A 16,300-nucleotide genomic window follows, 5' to 3' on the forward strand; every position below is an offset into this window, starting at 1 on the left:
GTGCTGTGTTATTTGCTATGCGGGTTGTGCTATATGCTATGCAGGTTGTGCTATATACCATGCGGGTTGTTCTATATACTATGCGGGCTTTGCTATATACTATGCGGGTTGTGCTATATACTATGCAGGCTTTGCTATATACTATGTGGGTTTTGCTATATACTATAGGGGTATATTATATTCTATGGGGGAGGCCGTGTTATATACTATGTGGTTGTGTTGTATACTATTGTGGGGGTATATTCTATTCTATCGAGGAGGCTGTGTTATATACTATGGGGGGTATATTATATTCTATGGGGGAGGCTGTGTTATATACTATTGGGGCTGCATTATATTCTATGGGGGCTACATTATATATTATGGGGAGGTGGACTGTATTATATTCTAGGGGGGCTGTATTAGAATTTATGAGGGATGATTGCATCATACTCTTTGATGGGGCTGCATTATATTCTGTGGGGAGGAGGGCTGTATTATATTCTATTCAGGGCTACATTATATTCTATGGGGGATGTATTATATTTATATTCTTTATATTTTTGTCTAGGGCCCCACTTTGCCTAAAACCGTCCCTGCCTACAAGTGCACAAAGATATTATACAGTCACCATGTGACAAGAGGGCCTGTGTAACTTCAAATGCCAGGGCTGAATTTTAGTCCCAGTCCGGCCCTGGAGACCTCTATGGTTGTCACTGCTAGCGCTGGCCGGTTTTTCAAGCTCATAGTAAGTGAGGTATTCTGCTACATACAGGTGATTTGATCATTGCCTGTAGCAGAGCCGATTGGGATATGGTAGCTTCTAATCTTCCATTGAGACTATTGATGCATGGCAAAAGAGAAAAAAATGTTTTAAAAAATATAAGTTATGTTAGGGTTAGGTTTGGGGCTAGGGTTAGGGTTTGGATTAAATTTACGGTTGGGATTAGGGTTAGGGGTGTGTAAGGGTTAGGGGTGTGGTTAGGGTTATGGGTGGGATAAGGGTTAGGGGTGTGTGTTGGAGTTAGGGGTGTGGTTGGGGTTAGGGGTGTGGTTGGGATTAGGGGTGTGTTTGGGTTAGGGTTTCAGTTAGATTTGGGGGGTTTCCACTGTTTAGGCACATCAGGGCTCTCCAAACGCGACATGGTGTCCAATCTCAATTCCAGCCAATTCTTCATTGAAAAAGGAAAACAGTACTCCTTCCCATCCGAGCTCTCCCGTGCGCCCAAACAGGGGTTTACCCCAACATATGGGGTATCAGCGTACTCAGGACAAGTTGGCCAACAACTTCTGTGGTCCAATTTCTCGTGTTACCCTTGGAAAATAAAAATTTGGGGGGCTAAAAAAACATTTTTGTGAGAAAAAATGATTTTTTATTTTCAAGGCTCTGCGTTATAAACTGTAGTGAAATACTTGGGGGTTCAAAGTTCTCACAACACAACAAGATAAGTTCCTTGGGGGGTCCAGGTTCCAATATGGGGTCGCTTGTGGGGGGTTTCCACTGTTTAGGTTCATCAGGGGCTCTGCAAATGCAACGTGATGCCTGCAGACCAATCCATCTAAGTCTGCATTCCAAATGGTGCTCCTTCCCTTCCGAGCTCTGCCATGCGCACAAACAGTGGTTCCCCACATATGGGGTATCAGGGTACTCAAGACAAATTGGACAACAACTTTTGGGGACCAATTTCTCCTGTTACCCTTGGGAAAATACAAAACTGAGTGTTGAAGAAAAAAAAATTATTTTTATTTTCATGGCTCTGCGTTATAAACTGTAGTGAAACACTTGGGGGTTCAGTGCTCTCACAACAAATCTAGATAAGATCCTTATGGGGTCTACTTTCCAAAATGGTGTCACTTGTGGGGGGTTTCAATATTTAGGAACATCAGGGGCTCCCCAACACAACATGGCGTCCCATCTCAATTCCAGCCAATTTTGCATTGAAAAGTCAAACGGCGCTCCTTCCCTCCCGAGCTCTGCCATGCACCCAAACAGTGGTTTACCCCCACATATGGGGTATCAGCGTACTCAGGACAAATTGCACAACAATGTTTGGGGTACAATTTTTTCTGGTAACCTTGGTAAAATAAAAAAATTAGGGCTAGATTTTAATTTGTGTGAAAAAATATTTTTTATTTTTACGGCTCTACATTATAAACTTCTGTGAAGCACTTGGTGGGTCAAGTGCTCACCACACATCTAGATAAGTTCCTTAGGGAGTCTACTTTGCAAAATGGCGTCACTTGTGGAGGGGTTTCAATGTTTAGGCACATTAGTGGCCCTTCAAACACAACATGGCGTCCCATCTCAATTCCAGCAAATTTTGCATTGAAAAGTCAAATCGTGCTCCTTCCCTTCCGAGCTCTGCCATGCGCCCAAACAGTGGTTTAACCCCACATATGGTGTATCGAGGTACTCAAGACATATTGTAGAACAACTTTTGGGGTCCACTTTCTCCTATTACCCTTGGTAAAATAAAACAAATTGGAGCTGAAATAAATTTTGTGTGAAAAAAAAATTAAATGTTCATTTTTTATAAATATTCCAAAAATTCCTGTGAAACACTTAAAGGGTAATAAACTTCTTAATGTGGTTTTGAGCACCTTGAGAGGTGCTGTTTTTAGAATGGTGTCACACTTAGTTATTTTCTATCATATAGAACCCTCAAAATGACTTCAAATGTGATGTGGTCCCTAAAAAAAATGGTGTTGTAAAAATGAGAAATTGCTGGTCAACTTTTAACCCTTATAAACCCCTAACAAAAAAAAAATTTGTTTCCAAATTGTGCTGATGTAAAGTAGACATTTGGAAATGTTACTTAAGTATTTTGTGTGACATATCTCTGTGATTTAAGGGCATAAAAATTCAAAGTTGGAAAATTGCGAAATTTTCAAAATGTTTGCCAAATTTCTGTTTTTTTCACAAATAAATGCAGGTAATATCAAAGAAATTTTACCACTATCATGAAGTACAATATGTCTCAAGAAAACAATGTCAGAATCACCGGGGTCCGTTGAAGTGTTCCAGAGTTATAACCTCATAAAGGGACAGTGGTCAGAATTGTAAAAATTGGCCCGTTCATTAACGTGCAAACCACCCTCAGGGCTTAAGGGGTTAATTTTACTTTATATACAAGTCATTATAGAGGAAAACAATGATTATGAATTTTTTTTCTTGTAAAATGCAATTTCTCATTTGGAATGATTTATGGTCAGTTCTTAACATGGAGTAAAAGTGTGACACCATTGTTCTCAGCAGCTATCTGGGAGTCAGAGACCCTTCCCGAGGTCTTCCCCATGCTGTTCTCCTTCCATTCAGCACTCTTCCCATCCATTTGAACATTTTCACTGCCCACCAGATCTGTTTGTAGGGTCTGTCAGATAGAAGCTTTCCCATTGACTCCCATTATACTTGTTACTCGAAACGAGCATGTAAGTATTAGGAATTGCTTGTTTTGACCAACGAGCACCCAAGCATTTAGTGCTCACTCATCTCTACTGTGCTGCTATTTTCTAGGGGAAGTATCTCTGATAGTATTGAGCATTCCGATACTCCAAATAGCGGGTATTGGCCGATTTTGCTGTGTCGGAATTCCGATACTGAGTTCCGATATTTTTGCGATATCGGATACCGGAATCGGAAGTTTCCATAGTGCAATGATGCACTATAATGGAGTGTGGGTGGTGCGTGGGCGAAGACTGCATGTGTGTGTGGGCAGGGTCTGTGCGTGACCGTGGGGGCTCTGTGTGTGCCTGCCGGGGCTCTGTGCGGGCCTGCCAGGGCTCTGTGCGGGCCTGCCGGGGCTCTGTGCGGCCTGCAGGGGCTCTGTGCGTGCCTGCTTTGGCTCTATGTGGGCTGCCGGGGCTCTGTGCGGGCTGCTGGGGGTCTGTGCGTGTCTGCCAGGGGCTGTGTGCGGGCTGCCGGGGCTCTATGCGTGCCTGCCGGGGCTCTGTGCGGGCCTGCTGGGGCTCTGTGCATGCCTGCCGGGGATCTTTGCGTGCCTGCTGGGGCTCTGTGCGGCCTGCCGGGGCTCTGTGCGTGCCTGCCGGGGCTCTGAGCGTGCCTGCCGGGGCTCTCTGCGGCCTGCCGGGGCTCTGTACGGGCTGCCGGGGATCTGTGCAGGCTGCCGGGGCTCTGTGTGGCCTGCCGGGGCACTGTGCGTGCCTGCCGGGGCTCTGTGCGTGCCTGCCGGGGCTCTGTGCGGGCTTGCCGGGGCTCTGTGTGGGCTGCCGGGGGTCTGTGCAGGCAATTGTTCGATGGGACTACAAGTCCCATCGGACGATGCCTGCAACAGTGACAGTGATTGACACATTAGCCAATGATGGGACAGTAGTAGTCCCATCATCTGGCTAATGTGTTTAATGTAAAAAAAAAATACTACATACATAATACATACTACATATCTACTACATACATACATACAACATACTTACAACATACTACATACATACTACATACATACTGCATACTACATACATACTACATACATACTTACTACGTACATACTACATACATACTAAATACTACATACATACATACTACATACATACATACATACATACATACATACTGTAAGATGCGCCAATTCTGGCAGTTAGCCGCTCTCTTCCCATTCCCGTGTAGCGGTGGGATATGGGGTAATAAGGGGGTAATGTCACCTTGCTATTTTAAGGTGACATTAAGCCGGGTTAATAATGGAGAGGTGTCAATAAGATGCCTATCCATTATTAATCCAATAGTAATAAAGGGTTAATAAAACACGCACACATTAGGAAAAAAGTATTTTAACCATACTTACCATACTTTAGCGCCTGCAAAAAGCGTAAAATAATAAACCGTATACTACCTGTCCGCTGTAGTCCAATTAATAACGAGTGTCCCACAACGATCTACCCTATAGAACAGTGACATCCGGTGATGTCACTGCTCTATAGGACCCTCAGTGACACACTGACAGGAGACAATTGCTCCTGCAGTGCATCACTGAGAGGTTACCTTAGGACAAAGTCTCACTTTATGGCAATTGCTGCATGGGAAAATTTCTCACACAGCAATGCCAAAAGTGAGACTAGGGACTATTTTTTTTACAGCGGTGGAGGAATACAGTGCGGAAGGATACCTTCGTCCCGTCATTGTGTTTTTGGAGCCCCTGGAGAGCGGTCGCATCAGCAGATGCTGCTGTTCTCCACGGGAGATCGTCGTGGGACACTCGTGGATTTCTGCGAACAGGGAGTATATTGGTTGTTTGTTATTTTAATATTTTTTACAGGTGACACTGGCTTCGGGGATCAAAATGACAAGTAATGGTGAGTATGTACTCTATGTTATATGTACTGTATGTTTATATGCATGTATTGTATTTAATGAATGAATGTAATGTATGTAGTATGTATGTTGTATGTATGTTTTTTTTTTTTACATTCAACACATTAGCCGGATGATGGGACTACTACTGTCCCTTCATTGGCTAATGTGTCAATCACTGTCACTGTTGCAGGCATCGTTCGATGGGACTTGTAGTCCCATCGGACGATGCCTGCACAGACCCCCGGCAGCCTGCACAGAGCCCCGGCAGGCCGCACAGAGCCCCGGCAAGCCCACACAGAGCCCCGGCAAGCCCACACAGAGCCCCAGCAGCCCGCACAGAGCCCCGGCAATCCCGCACAGAGCCCCGGCAAGCCCGCACAGAGCCCTGGCAGCCCGCATAGAGCCCCGGCAAGCCCGTACAGAGCCCCGGCAGCTCGCACAGAGCCCCTAAAAGCCCGTACAGAGCCCCGGCAGCCCGTACAGAGCCCCAGCAAGCCCGCACAGAGCCCCCACAGGCTGCACAGAGCTCCGGCAGGCCCGCACACACAGACAAGCACACTGTCCGCCCACGCACCGCCCACACTCTTCCCCCCTCCGGAACAGGATGTAGAAGGACAGAAAGGGCTTATTTACATTCCGATAATTGTGTCCCATTGACTTGCATTGGTATCGGGTATCGGTATCGGCGATATCCAATATTTTTGGTATATCGGCCAATCCAATCCAATAACGATACTTCTTGATATCGGAAGGTATCGCTCAACTCTAATCTCTGCCCATCAATAAGCACCGTGAATTAGTGTTCTTAAGATGTAATCTGACAGTGTAAATAGGCTGCTAATCACTCAATGAACAAGAAATTAATTGGGTGAAAAGATCTTTTGCAACAGTCCTTGCATTGCCGAGAACCATGGCAGCCTATGCGCACTGAGCAAAGTATTACAGATCTATTACAGATTGCTAAGCGTGCATCGTTTACAGTGCACTATCTGTGTAAACAGGTGTAAAGGAAATATATAATCAATAAGGGAAACAGCAGTAGAGTTACCTTTAGTTGACAGAAGGGTGAAACTGGATATACCAGAATTGTAAGCACAAAGGATATAGTGTCTGCCTGCTCTTATGTAGGACTTGGGACCACAGGAGGAATCTTCTGGGAGCATCTAGAGGTGTCAAAAATGCAGTTTCAATGAGCTTCATAGGGGGTTAGCAAATAGACTGTACTAGCCAGAATATTTCCTATTGTCTGTATTTATGGCGAAGGGAAGGGGCACAGGATATTTGAAATGTGCCAATCCAGGTTAACCTGGAACTATGAGCCTACGGTCCAGACTATAAAAAGCTGGGTGACACAAAATTAAGTGTTCACATATGGGAGCAGCTTAAAGGCTGATGTGCTCCATGATTTACTCTCCTTCCCTCAGGGAAAACAGGATATTTACTAGCTGAAGAGCCCGGCGTTGCCTGGGCATAGTAAATATCTGTGGTTAAGGTACCGTCACACTTAGCGACGCTGCAGCGATACCGACAACGATCCGGATCGCTGCAGCGTCGCTGTTTGGTCGCTGGAGAGCTGTCACACAGACTGCTCTCCAGCGACCAACGATGCCGGTAACCAGGGTAAACATCGGGTAACTAAGCGCAGGGCCGCGCTTAGTAACCCGATGTTTACCCTGGTTACCATCCTAAAAGTAAAAAAAAAAAAACAGTACATACTTACCTACAGCCGTCTGTCCTCCAGCGCTGTGCTCTGCTCTCCTCCTGTACTGGCTGTGAGCACAGCGGCCGGAAAGCAGAGCGGTGATGTCACCGCTCTGCTTTCCGGCTGACCGACGCTCACAGCCAGTACAGGAGGAGAGCAGAGCACAGCGCTGGAGGACAGACGGCTGTAGGTAAGTATGTACTGTTTTTTTTTTTTTACTTTTAGGATGGTAACCAGGGTAAACATCAGGTTACTAAGCGCGGCCCTGCGCTTAGTTACCCGATGTTTACCCTGGTTACCAGTGAAGACATCGCTGAATCGGTGTCACACGCCGATTCAGCGATGTCTGCGGGGAGTCCAGCGACCAAATAAAGTTCTGGACTTTCTTCCCCGACCAGCGACAGCACAGCAGGGGCCTGATCGCTGCTGCCTGTCACACTGGACGATATCGCTAGCGAGGACGCTGCAACGTCACGGATCGCTAGCGATATCGTCTAGTGTGACGGTACCTTTAGTTATAGCACCTCACTTCTCTTATTTTCCCATATCGCCTCTCATATTCCCCCTTACATCTTTCATTTTCTCCCTCACACCTCTCATTCCCCCCTAACACTTGTCATTTCGACCTCAAGTCTGTCATTTTCTGATCACTCCACTATTTTCCCTCACTCCTCTCATTTTGCACTCACACCTTTTCATTTTCACCTCACAACTCTCATTTTCACCCCACACCTCTCATTTTCCCATCAGTATATACATGTTTGTAAGTCCAACAACGAAGAAAAGAAGAGGCAGCACTCACCGAACCTTCCGAGACAGGTATCTTTATTTACTCATAATAAATACTTCACGGCAGATGTACAGAGTGCGGCAAGCCTGGCGACGGCCATTTCGCGCCCGACTAGCACTTCTATGGGTCAGTCTGACTGATAAATCCCCAGCCAACAGGAAGCCCTTCCCCCCTGGCAGTATATATTAGCTCACACATATGTTATGTTAACCAATTCAGTAACACAATGGACATAGCGGTCAGAACACATACATTGATCTGACAAACTCCCAAAATTAAAGAACGAGCTCTGAGACGTGGGAACTCTGCAGACCGCAATCCCTGATCCTATCAAACCACACTAAAGGTAGCCGTGGAGCGCTCCTGACCAGAACCTAGGCGCCTCGTCACAGCCTGAGAAACTAGCTATTCCTGAAGATAGAAAAGTAAGCCTACCTTGCCTCAGAGAAATTCCCCAAAGGAAAAGGCAGCCCCCCACATATAATGACTGTGAGTAAGATGAAAACACAAACATAGAGATGAAACAGATTTAGCAAAGTGAGGCCCGACTAGCTGAATAGAACGAGGATAGGGAAGATAACTTTGCGGTCAGCACAAAAACCTATAAATAACCACGCAGAGGGGACAAACAGACCCTCCGCACCGACTAACGGTACGGAGGTCGTCCCTCTGCATCTCAGAGCTTCCAGCAGGCGAGAAAAAACCAATAAAGCAAGCTGGACTGAAAAATAGCAACAAAATAACAAAAGCAAAACTTAGCTTTGCAGAGCAGCAGGCCACAGGAATGATCCAGGGAAAAAACCAGTCCAACACTGGAACATTGACAGGAAGCATGGATCAAAGCATCAGGTGGAGTTAAGTAGAGAAGAAGCTAACGAGCTCACCAGATCACCTGAGGGAGAAAACTCAGAAGCTGCAGTACCACTTTCCTCCACAAACGGAAGATCCCAGAGAGAATCAGCCGAAGTACCACTTGTGACCACAGGAGTGAACTCTGCCACAGAATTCACAACAGTACCCCCCCCTTGAGGAGAGGTCACCGAACCCTCACCAGAGCCCCCAGGCCGACCAGGATGAGCCACATGAAAGGCACGAACAAGATCGGGAGCATGGGCATCAGAGGCAAAAACCCAGGAATTATCTTCCTGAGCATAACCCTTCCATTTAACCAGATACTGGAGTTTCCGTCTTGAAACACGAGAATCCAAAATCTTCTCCACAATATACTCCAATTCCCCCTCCACCAAAACCGGGGCAGGAGGCTCAACAGATGGAACCATAGGTGCCACGTATCTCCGCAACAATGACCTATGGAATACGTTATGTATGGAAAAAGAATCTGGAAGGGTCAGACGAAAAGACACAGGATTAAGAACCTCAGAAATCCTATACGGACCAATAAAACGAGATTTAAACTTAGGAGAGGAAACCTTCATAGGAATATGACGAGAAGATAACCAAACCAGATCCCCAACACGAAGTCGGGGACCCACACGGCGTCTGCGATTAGCGAAACGTTGAGCCTTCTCCTGGGACAAGGTCAAATTGTCCACTACCTGAGTCCAAATCTGCTGCAACCTGTCCACCACAGTATCCACACCAGGACAGTCCGAAGACTCAACCTGTCCAGAAGAGAAACGAGGATGGAACCCAGAATTGCAGAAAAACGGTGAAACCAAGGTAGCCGAGCTGGCCCGATTATTAAGGGCGAACTCAGCCAAAGGCAAAAAGGACACCCAGTCATCCTGATCAGCAGAAACAAAGCACCTCAGATATGTTTCCAAGGTTTGATTGGTTCGTTCGGTCTGGCCATTAGTCTGAGGATGGAAAGCCGAGGAAAAAGACAAGTCAATGCCCATCCTACCACAAAAGGCTCGCCAAAACCTCCAAACAAACTGGGAACCTCTGTCAGAAACAATATTCTCTGGAATGCCATGCAAACGAACCACATGCTGGAAGAACAAAGGCACCAAATCAGAGGAGGAAGGCAATTTAGACAAGGGTACCAGATGGACCATCTTAGAAAAGCGATCACAGACCACCCAAATGACTGACATCTTTTGAGAAACGGGAAGGTCAGAAATAAAATCCATAGAGATATGTGTCCAAGGCCTCTTCGGGACCGGCAAGGGCAAAAGCAACCCACTGGCACGAGAACAGCAGGGCTTAGCCCGAGCACAAATCCCACAGGACTGCACAAAAGTACGCACATCCCACGACAGAGAGGGCCACCAAAAGGATCTAGCCACTAACTCTCTGGTACCAAAGATTCCAGGATGACCAGCCAACACCGAACAATGAAGTTCAGAGATAACTCTATTCGTCCACCTATCAGGGACAAACAATTTCTCCGCTGGGCAACGATCAGGTTTATTAGCCTGAAATTTTTGCAGCACCCGCCGCAAATCAGGGGAGATGGCAGACACAATTACTCCTTCCTTGAGGATACCCGCCGGCTCAGATAAGCCCGGAGAGTCGGGTACAAAACTCCTAGACAGAGCATCCGCCTTCACATTTTTAGAGCCCGGAAGGTACGAAATCACAAAGTCAAAACGGGCAAAAAACAACGACCAACGAGCTTGTCTAGGATTCAAGCGCTTGGCAGACTCAAGATAAGTCAAGTTCTTATGATCAGTCAATACCACCACGCGATGCTTAGCTCCTTCAAGCCAATGACGCCACTCCTCGAATGCCCACTTCATGGCCAGCAACTCTCGGTTGCCCACATCATAATTTCGCTCAGCAGGCGAAAACTTCCTGGAAAAGAAAGCGCATGGTTTCATCACTGAGCAACCTGAACCTCTCTGTGACAAAACAGCCCCTGCTCCAATCTCAGAAGCATCAACTTCGACCTGGAACGGAAGAGAAACATCTGGTTGACACAACACAGGGGCAGAAGAAAAACGACGCTTCAACTCTTGAAAAGCCTCCACAGCAGCAGAAGACCAATTGACCACATCAGCACCCTTCTTGGTCAAATCGGTCAATGGTTTAGCAATACTAGAAAAATTGCAGATGAAGCGACGATAAAAATTAGCAAAGCCCAGGAACTTTTGCAGACTTTTCAGAGATGTCGGCTGAGTCCAATCATGGATGGCTTGGACCTTAACAGGATCCATCTCGATAGCAGAAGGGGAAAAGATGAACCCCAAAAATGAAACCTTCTGCACACCAAAGAGACACTTTGATCCCTTCACAAACAAAGAATTAGCACGCAGGACCTGAAAAACCGTTCTGACCTGCTTCACATGAGACTCCCAATCATCCGAGAAGATCAAAATGTCATCCAAGTACACAATCAGGAATTTATCCAGGTACTCTCGGAAGATGTCATGCATAAAGGACTGAAACACTGATGGAGCATTGGCAAGTCCGAACGGCATCACAAGATAATCAAAATGACCCTCGGGCGTATTAAATGCAGTTTTCCATTCATCGCCCTGCTTAATTCGCACCAGATTATACGCACCACGAAGATCTATCTTTGTGAACCAACTAGCCCCCTTAATCCGAGCAAACAGATCAGATAACAATGGCAAGGGGTACTGAAATTTAACCGTGATCTTATTTAGAAGGCGGTAATCTATACAAGGTCTCAGCGAACCATCCTTCTTGGCTACAAAAAAGAACCCTGCTCCTAATGGCGACGATGACGGGCGAATATACCCCTTCTCCAGGGATTCCTTCACATAACTGCACATAGCGGTGTGCTCAAGCACGGACAAATTAAACAATCGACCTTTTGGGAATTTACTACCAGGAATCAAATTGATAGCACAATCACAATCCCTATGCGGAGGTAGGGTATCGGACTTGGGCTCATCAAATACATCTCGGTAATCAGACAAGAACTCTGGGACCTCAGAAGGGGTGGATGACGAAATTGACAGAAATGGAACATCACCATGTACCCCCTGACAACCCCAGCTGGAAACCGACATGGATTTCCAATCTAATACTGGATTATGGACTTGTAGCCATGGCAACCCCAAAACGACCACATCATGCAGATTATGCAACACCAGAAAGCGAATATCCTCCTGATGTGCAGGAGCCATGCACATGGTCAGCTGGGTCCAGTACTGAGGCTTATTCTTGGCCAAAGGTGTAGCATCAATTCCTCTCAATGGAATAGGACACTGCAAGGGCTCCAAGAAAAACCCACAACGCTTAGCATACTCTAAGTCCATCAAATTCAGGGCAGCGCCTGAATCCACAAATGCCATGACAGAATATGATGACAAAGAGCAGATCAAGGTAACGGACAGAAGAAATTTTGACTGTACCGTACCAATGGTGGCAGACATAGAGAACCGCTTAGAGCGCTTAGGACAATCAGAGATGGCATGAGTGGAATCACCACAGTAGAAACACAGACCATTCAGACGTCTGTGTTTATGCCATTCAACTCTGGACAAAGTCCTATCGCACTGCATAGGCTCAGGTTTAAGCTCAGGTAATACCGCCAAATGGTGCACAGATTTAGGCTCACGCAAGCGTCGACCGATCTGAATGGCCAAAGACATAGATTCATTCAGACCATCAGGCATAGGAAATCCCACCATGACATCTTTAAGGGCTTCAGAGAGACCCTTTCTGAAAATCGCTGCGAGCGCAGCTTCATTCCATTGAGTGAGTACAGACCACTTTCTAAATTTTTGACAGTATACCTCTATCTCATCCTGACCCTGACACAAAGCCAGCAAATTTTTCTCTGCCTGATCCACTGAATTAGGCTCATCGTACAGCAATCCGAGCGCCAGGAAAAACGCATCAATATTACTTAATGCAGGATCTCCCGACGCAAGAGAAAATGCCCAATCCTGAGGGTCGCCACGCAAAAAAGAAATAATAATTCTCACTTGTTGAGCTGGGTCACCAGAGGAGTGAGGTTTCAAGGCCAAAAACAGTTTGCAATTATTTTTGAAATTCACAAACTTGACTCTATCACCATAAAACAAATCAGGAATAGGAATTCTTGGTTCTAACATAGGCTTCTGAACCACCAAATCTTGAATCTTTTGCACATTTATAACGAGATTATCCATTGAAGAGCACAGACCCTGAATCTCCATGTCCACACCTGTGTCCTGAACCACCCAAATGTCTAGGGGAAAAAAAAGACAAAACACAGTGCAAAGAAAAAAAAATGGTCCCAGAACTTCTTTTTTCCCTCTATTGAGAATCATTAGCACTTATGGCTTCCTGTACTGTTATGTTAACCAATTCAGTAACACAATGGACATAGCGGTCAGAACACATACAGTGATCTGACAAACACCCAAAATTAAAGAACGAGCTCTGAGACGTGGGAACTCTGCAGACCGCAATCCCTGATCCTATCAAACCACACTAAAGGTAGCCGTGGAGCGTTCCTGACCAGAACCTAGGCGCCTCGTCACAGCCTGAGAAACTAGCTATTCCTGAAGATAGAAAAATAAGCCTACCTTGCCTCAGAGAAATTCCCCAAAGGAAAAGGCAGCCCCCCACATATAATGACTGTGAGTAAGATGAAAACACAAACATAGAGATGAAACAGATTTAGCAAAGTGAGGCCCGACTAGCTGAATAGAACGAGGATAGGGAAGATAACTTTGCGGTCAGCACAAAAACCTATAAATAACCACGCAGAGGGGACAAAAAGACCCTCCGCACCGACTAACGGTACAGAGGTCGTCCCTCTGCGTCTCAGAGCTTCCAGCAGGCGAGAAAAAACCAATAAAGCAAGCTGGACTGAAAAATAGCAACAAAATAACAAAAGCAAAACTTAGCTTTGCAGAGCAGCAGGCCACAGGAATGATCCAGGGAAAAAACCAGTCCAACACTGGAACATTGACAGGAAGCATGGATCAAAGCATCAGGTGGAGTTAAGTAGAGAAGAAGCTAACGAGCTCACCAGATCACCTGAGGGAGAAAACTCAGAAGCTGCAGTACCACTTTCCTCCACAAACGGAAGATCCCAGAGAGAATCAGGCGAAGTACCACTTGTGACCACAGGAGTGAACTCTGCCACAGAATTCACAACACACATACACATAATAGACAGGTCATTTGACTGACAGCTGCCGTATTTCCTATATGGTACAGTCGTTGCTCTTGTAGTTTGTCTGCTTATTAATCAGATCTTTATTTTTGAAGGATAATACCAGACTTGTGTGTGTTTTAGGGCGAGTTTCATGTGTCAAGTTGTGTGTGTTGAGTTGCGTGTGGCGACATGCATGTAGCGACTTTTGTGAGATGAGTTTTGTGTGGCGACATGCATGTAGCAACTTTTTGTGTGTCGAATTGCATGTGACAGGTTAGTGTAGCAAGTTGTGTGCAGCAAGTTTTGTGCATGGCAAGTTTTGCGCGTGGCGAGTTTTATGTGTGGTGCGTTTTGAGTATGTGCAAGTTTTGTGTGAGGCAACTTTTGCATGTGTCGCAACTTTTGTGCATGTGGCAATTTTTCCGCGTGTGCGAGTTTTCCATGAGGTGAGTTTTGCACGTGTGGCTAGTTTTGTGTGAGCCTAGTTTTGCATGTGGCGAGTTTAGCATGTGGCGAATTTTGCGCGTGGTGAGTATTGAGCGGTGACTTTTGTGTTTCGACTTTTATGTGGCGAGGTTGGTGTATGTGTGGTGAAATGTGTGCTGAGGGTGGTATATGTGTTCAAGCACGTGTAGTGTGTGACGCATTTTGTGTGTGTGTTCTTATCCCCGTGTGTGGTGAGTATCCCATGTCGGGGCCCCACCTTAGTAACTGTACGGTATATACTCTTTGGCGCCATCGCTCTCATTCTTTTAGTCCCCCTTGCTCACATCTGGCAGCTGTCAATTTGCCTCCAACACTTTTCCTTTCACTTTTTCCCCATTATGTAGATAGGGGCAAAATTGTTTGGTGAATTGGAAAACGCGGGGTTAAAATTTTGCCTCACAACATAGCCTATGACGCTCTCGGGGTCCAGACATGTGACTGTGCAAAATTTTGTGGCTGTAGCTGCGACGGTGAAGATGCAAATCCCGGACACACACAACTTTATATATTAGATTGTAAGTGCTGTTTATTTTTACATTAAGGCCAATAATCTTTATTAAGTTGATCCTTGTTCGCGCTACAGAATCCAATAGGCCTTCAGAGAGTGTGTGAACTTTTCATCACCCCCTGTGTTTGATGAGTGGTGGCAGCCTTAAGTAATTGGGGTGTGCTGAGTGTTTCAGGGGGATTTATGCTCACTTTATAACCTAAAACAGAAGATGAGTACTGGATTGAGTGAGAGGAGATAAATTAACCCTTACAGGCGCACTCCATGTCACATGCTGAGAAGTGTGTACGTGACAACAGGCTATTAAAAGACCGTTAATGGGTGACCAATTGGTGGTTGTTTAGTGCTGCTGGTAGGTTCCACCAAATGTAACCCTAAGGCTGTGTGCACACGATGCGTTTTTGATCCATTTTTGCGTCGGTTTTTTCCACACGGAAATGGGCCAAAAACGCTATGGAAACCTTATGCAAGCTTATTCAATGACAATCCTGAAGTGCTGTGCACATCATTAGTAAATTTCCATGCGTATTTGCAGTGCCTTTTTGTTCTGCAGAATGTCAATTCTTTTTGCGGTTCTGCACCCATTGACTTCAATTGAGTCAGTCAAATCTGCAGCAAAAGCACAGGTATAAAAATGCTTGTGGATTTGCTGCGGATTTGTTGAGTTTTTGTTTTGCATTTTACCAGCTTCTTATGGTGTTTCCTATGCTGTCATCTGTGTGACAGTGTTGGAAACACTGTAGCTGTGGTTCTTATAGGCAGTAATGCTACCTCTGGTAAGATCACTGGTCAGAGCACTGCGGGATTATGCTGGCAGATATCAGCATGCCCCACAGCTGTTACTGTCACCCGCGGTAACCTATTGCCGTAAGACCTTCGGTCAGAGCGCTGCGGGGTCATGCTGACAGATGTCTTCGTGATCCTGCAGCTGTGACTGTCACCCACGGTAGCACCACCGCCGGTACTGTCGTTAGAGCACTGTGGGATCATGCTGGCAGATGTCAGCGTGGCCCTGCAACTGTAACTACCACCCGCTGTAATGCTACCGCAGACTGTCGGTCAGAGCGCTGCGGGATCATGCTGGCAGATATCAGCGTGACCCCACAGCTGTGACTGTGAGCCGCAGGCATGGGACGATGAGACTGCTGCTTCCGTCGGGCTTTTTCTGCTGTCACTAATAACAGTGACAGCAGGTGCCGCTTACTGGGAGACTTAGTCTCATCAGTTAAGTAAAAAGGGCAGCACACTGCAGCGCCAAAACATGCAAACTTGAAAACACGAAATTTGAACTGCATTACTGCACTAGAAATATGAAAAATGAGAGCTTTTAGTGCATAAAAATGGCCATATTTATGTGTACCTCGTAGCCACTTTACGGCATCTCTCTTATACGAGGTCCTACGCTTGACCTACCTCGCTGAGAATAAACGTCTCCATCTGAATGGGTACATGTGAAACCTCTTCTTGGACTCAAATTCTCACTCTCTGTGGAGGGGTATTAGACC

At 46.0% G+C, this 16,300-nt stretch overlaps 1 protein-coding gene across 3 annotated transcripts in view; it reads left to right on the top strand.

Moving 5' to 3' along the window:
• The window catches only part of SMOC2 (SPARC related modular calcium binding 2), a 642,212-nt gene that overhangs the window by 610,741 nt on the left and 15,171 nt on the right, over positions 1 to 16,300 (top strand). The window contains exon 13 of one of the 3 annotated variants that reach the window (XM_069769271.1): positions 7,737 to 7,805. The exons of the other annotated variants lie outside the window; for them this stretch is intronic. Within the exon in view, the coding sequence (XP_069625372.1) occupies positions 7,737 to 7,805 (69 nt within the window). The remainder of the gene's footprint in view (positions 1 to 7,736; positions 7,806 to 16,300) is intronic. 3 annotated transcript variants of the gene reach the window in all.

Source organism: Ranitomeya imitator, chromosome 5 (assembly GCF_032444005.1).
Source record: "Ranitomeya imitator isolate aRanImi1 chromosome 5, aRanImi1.pri, whole genome shotgun sequence".
Classification (NCBI taxonomy): domain Eukaryota; kingdom Metazoa; phylum Chordata; class Amphibia; order Anura; family Dendrobatidae; genus Ranitomeya; species Ranitomeya imitator.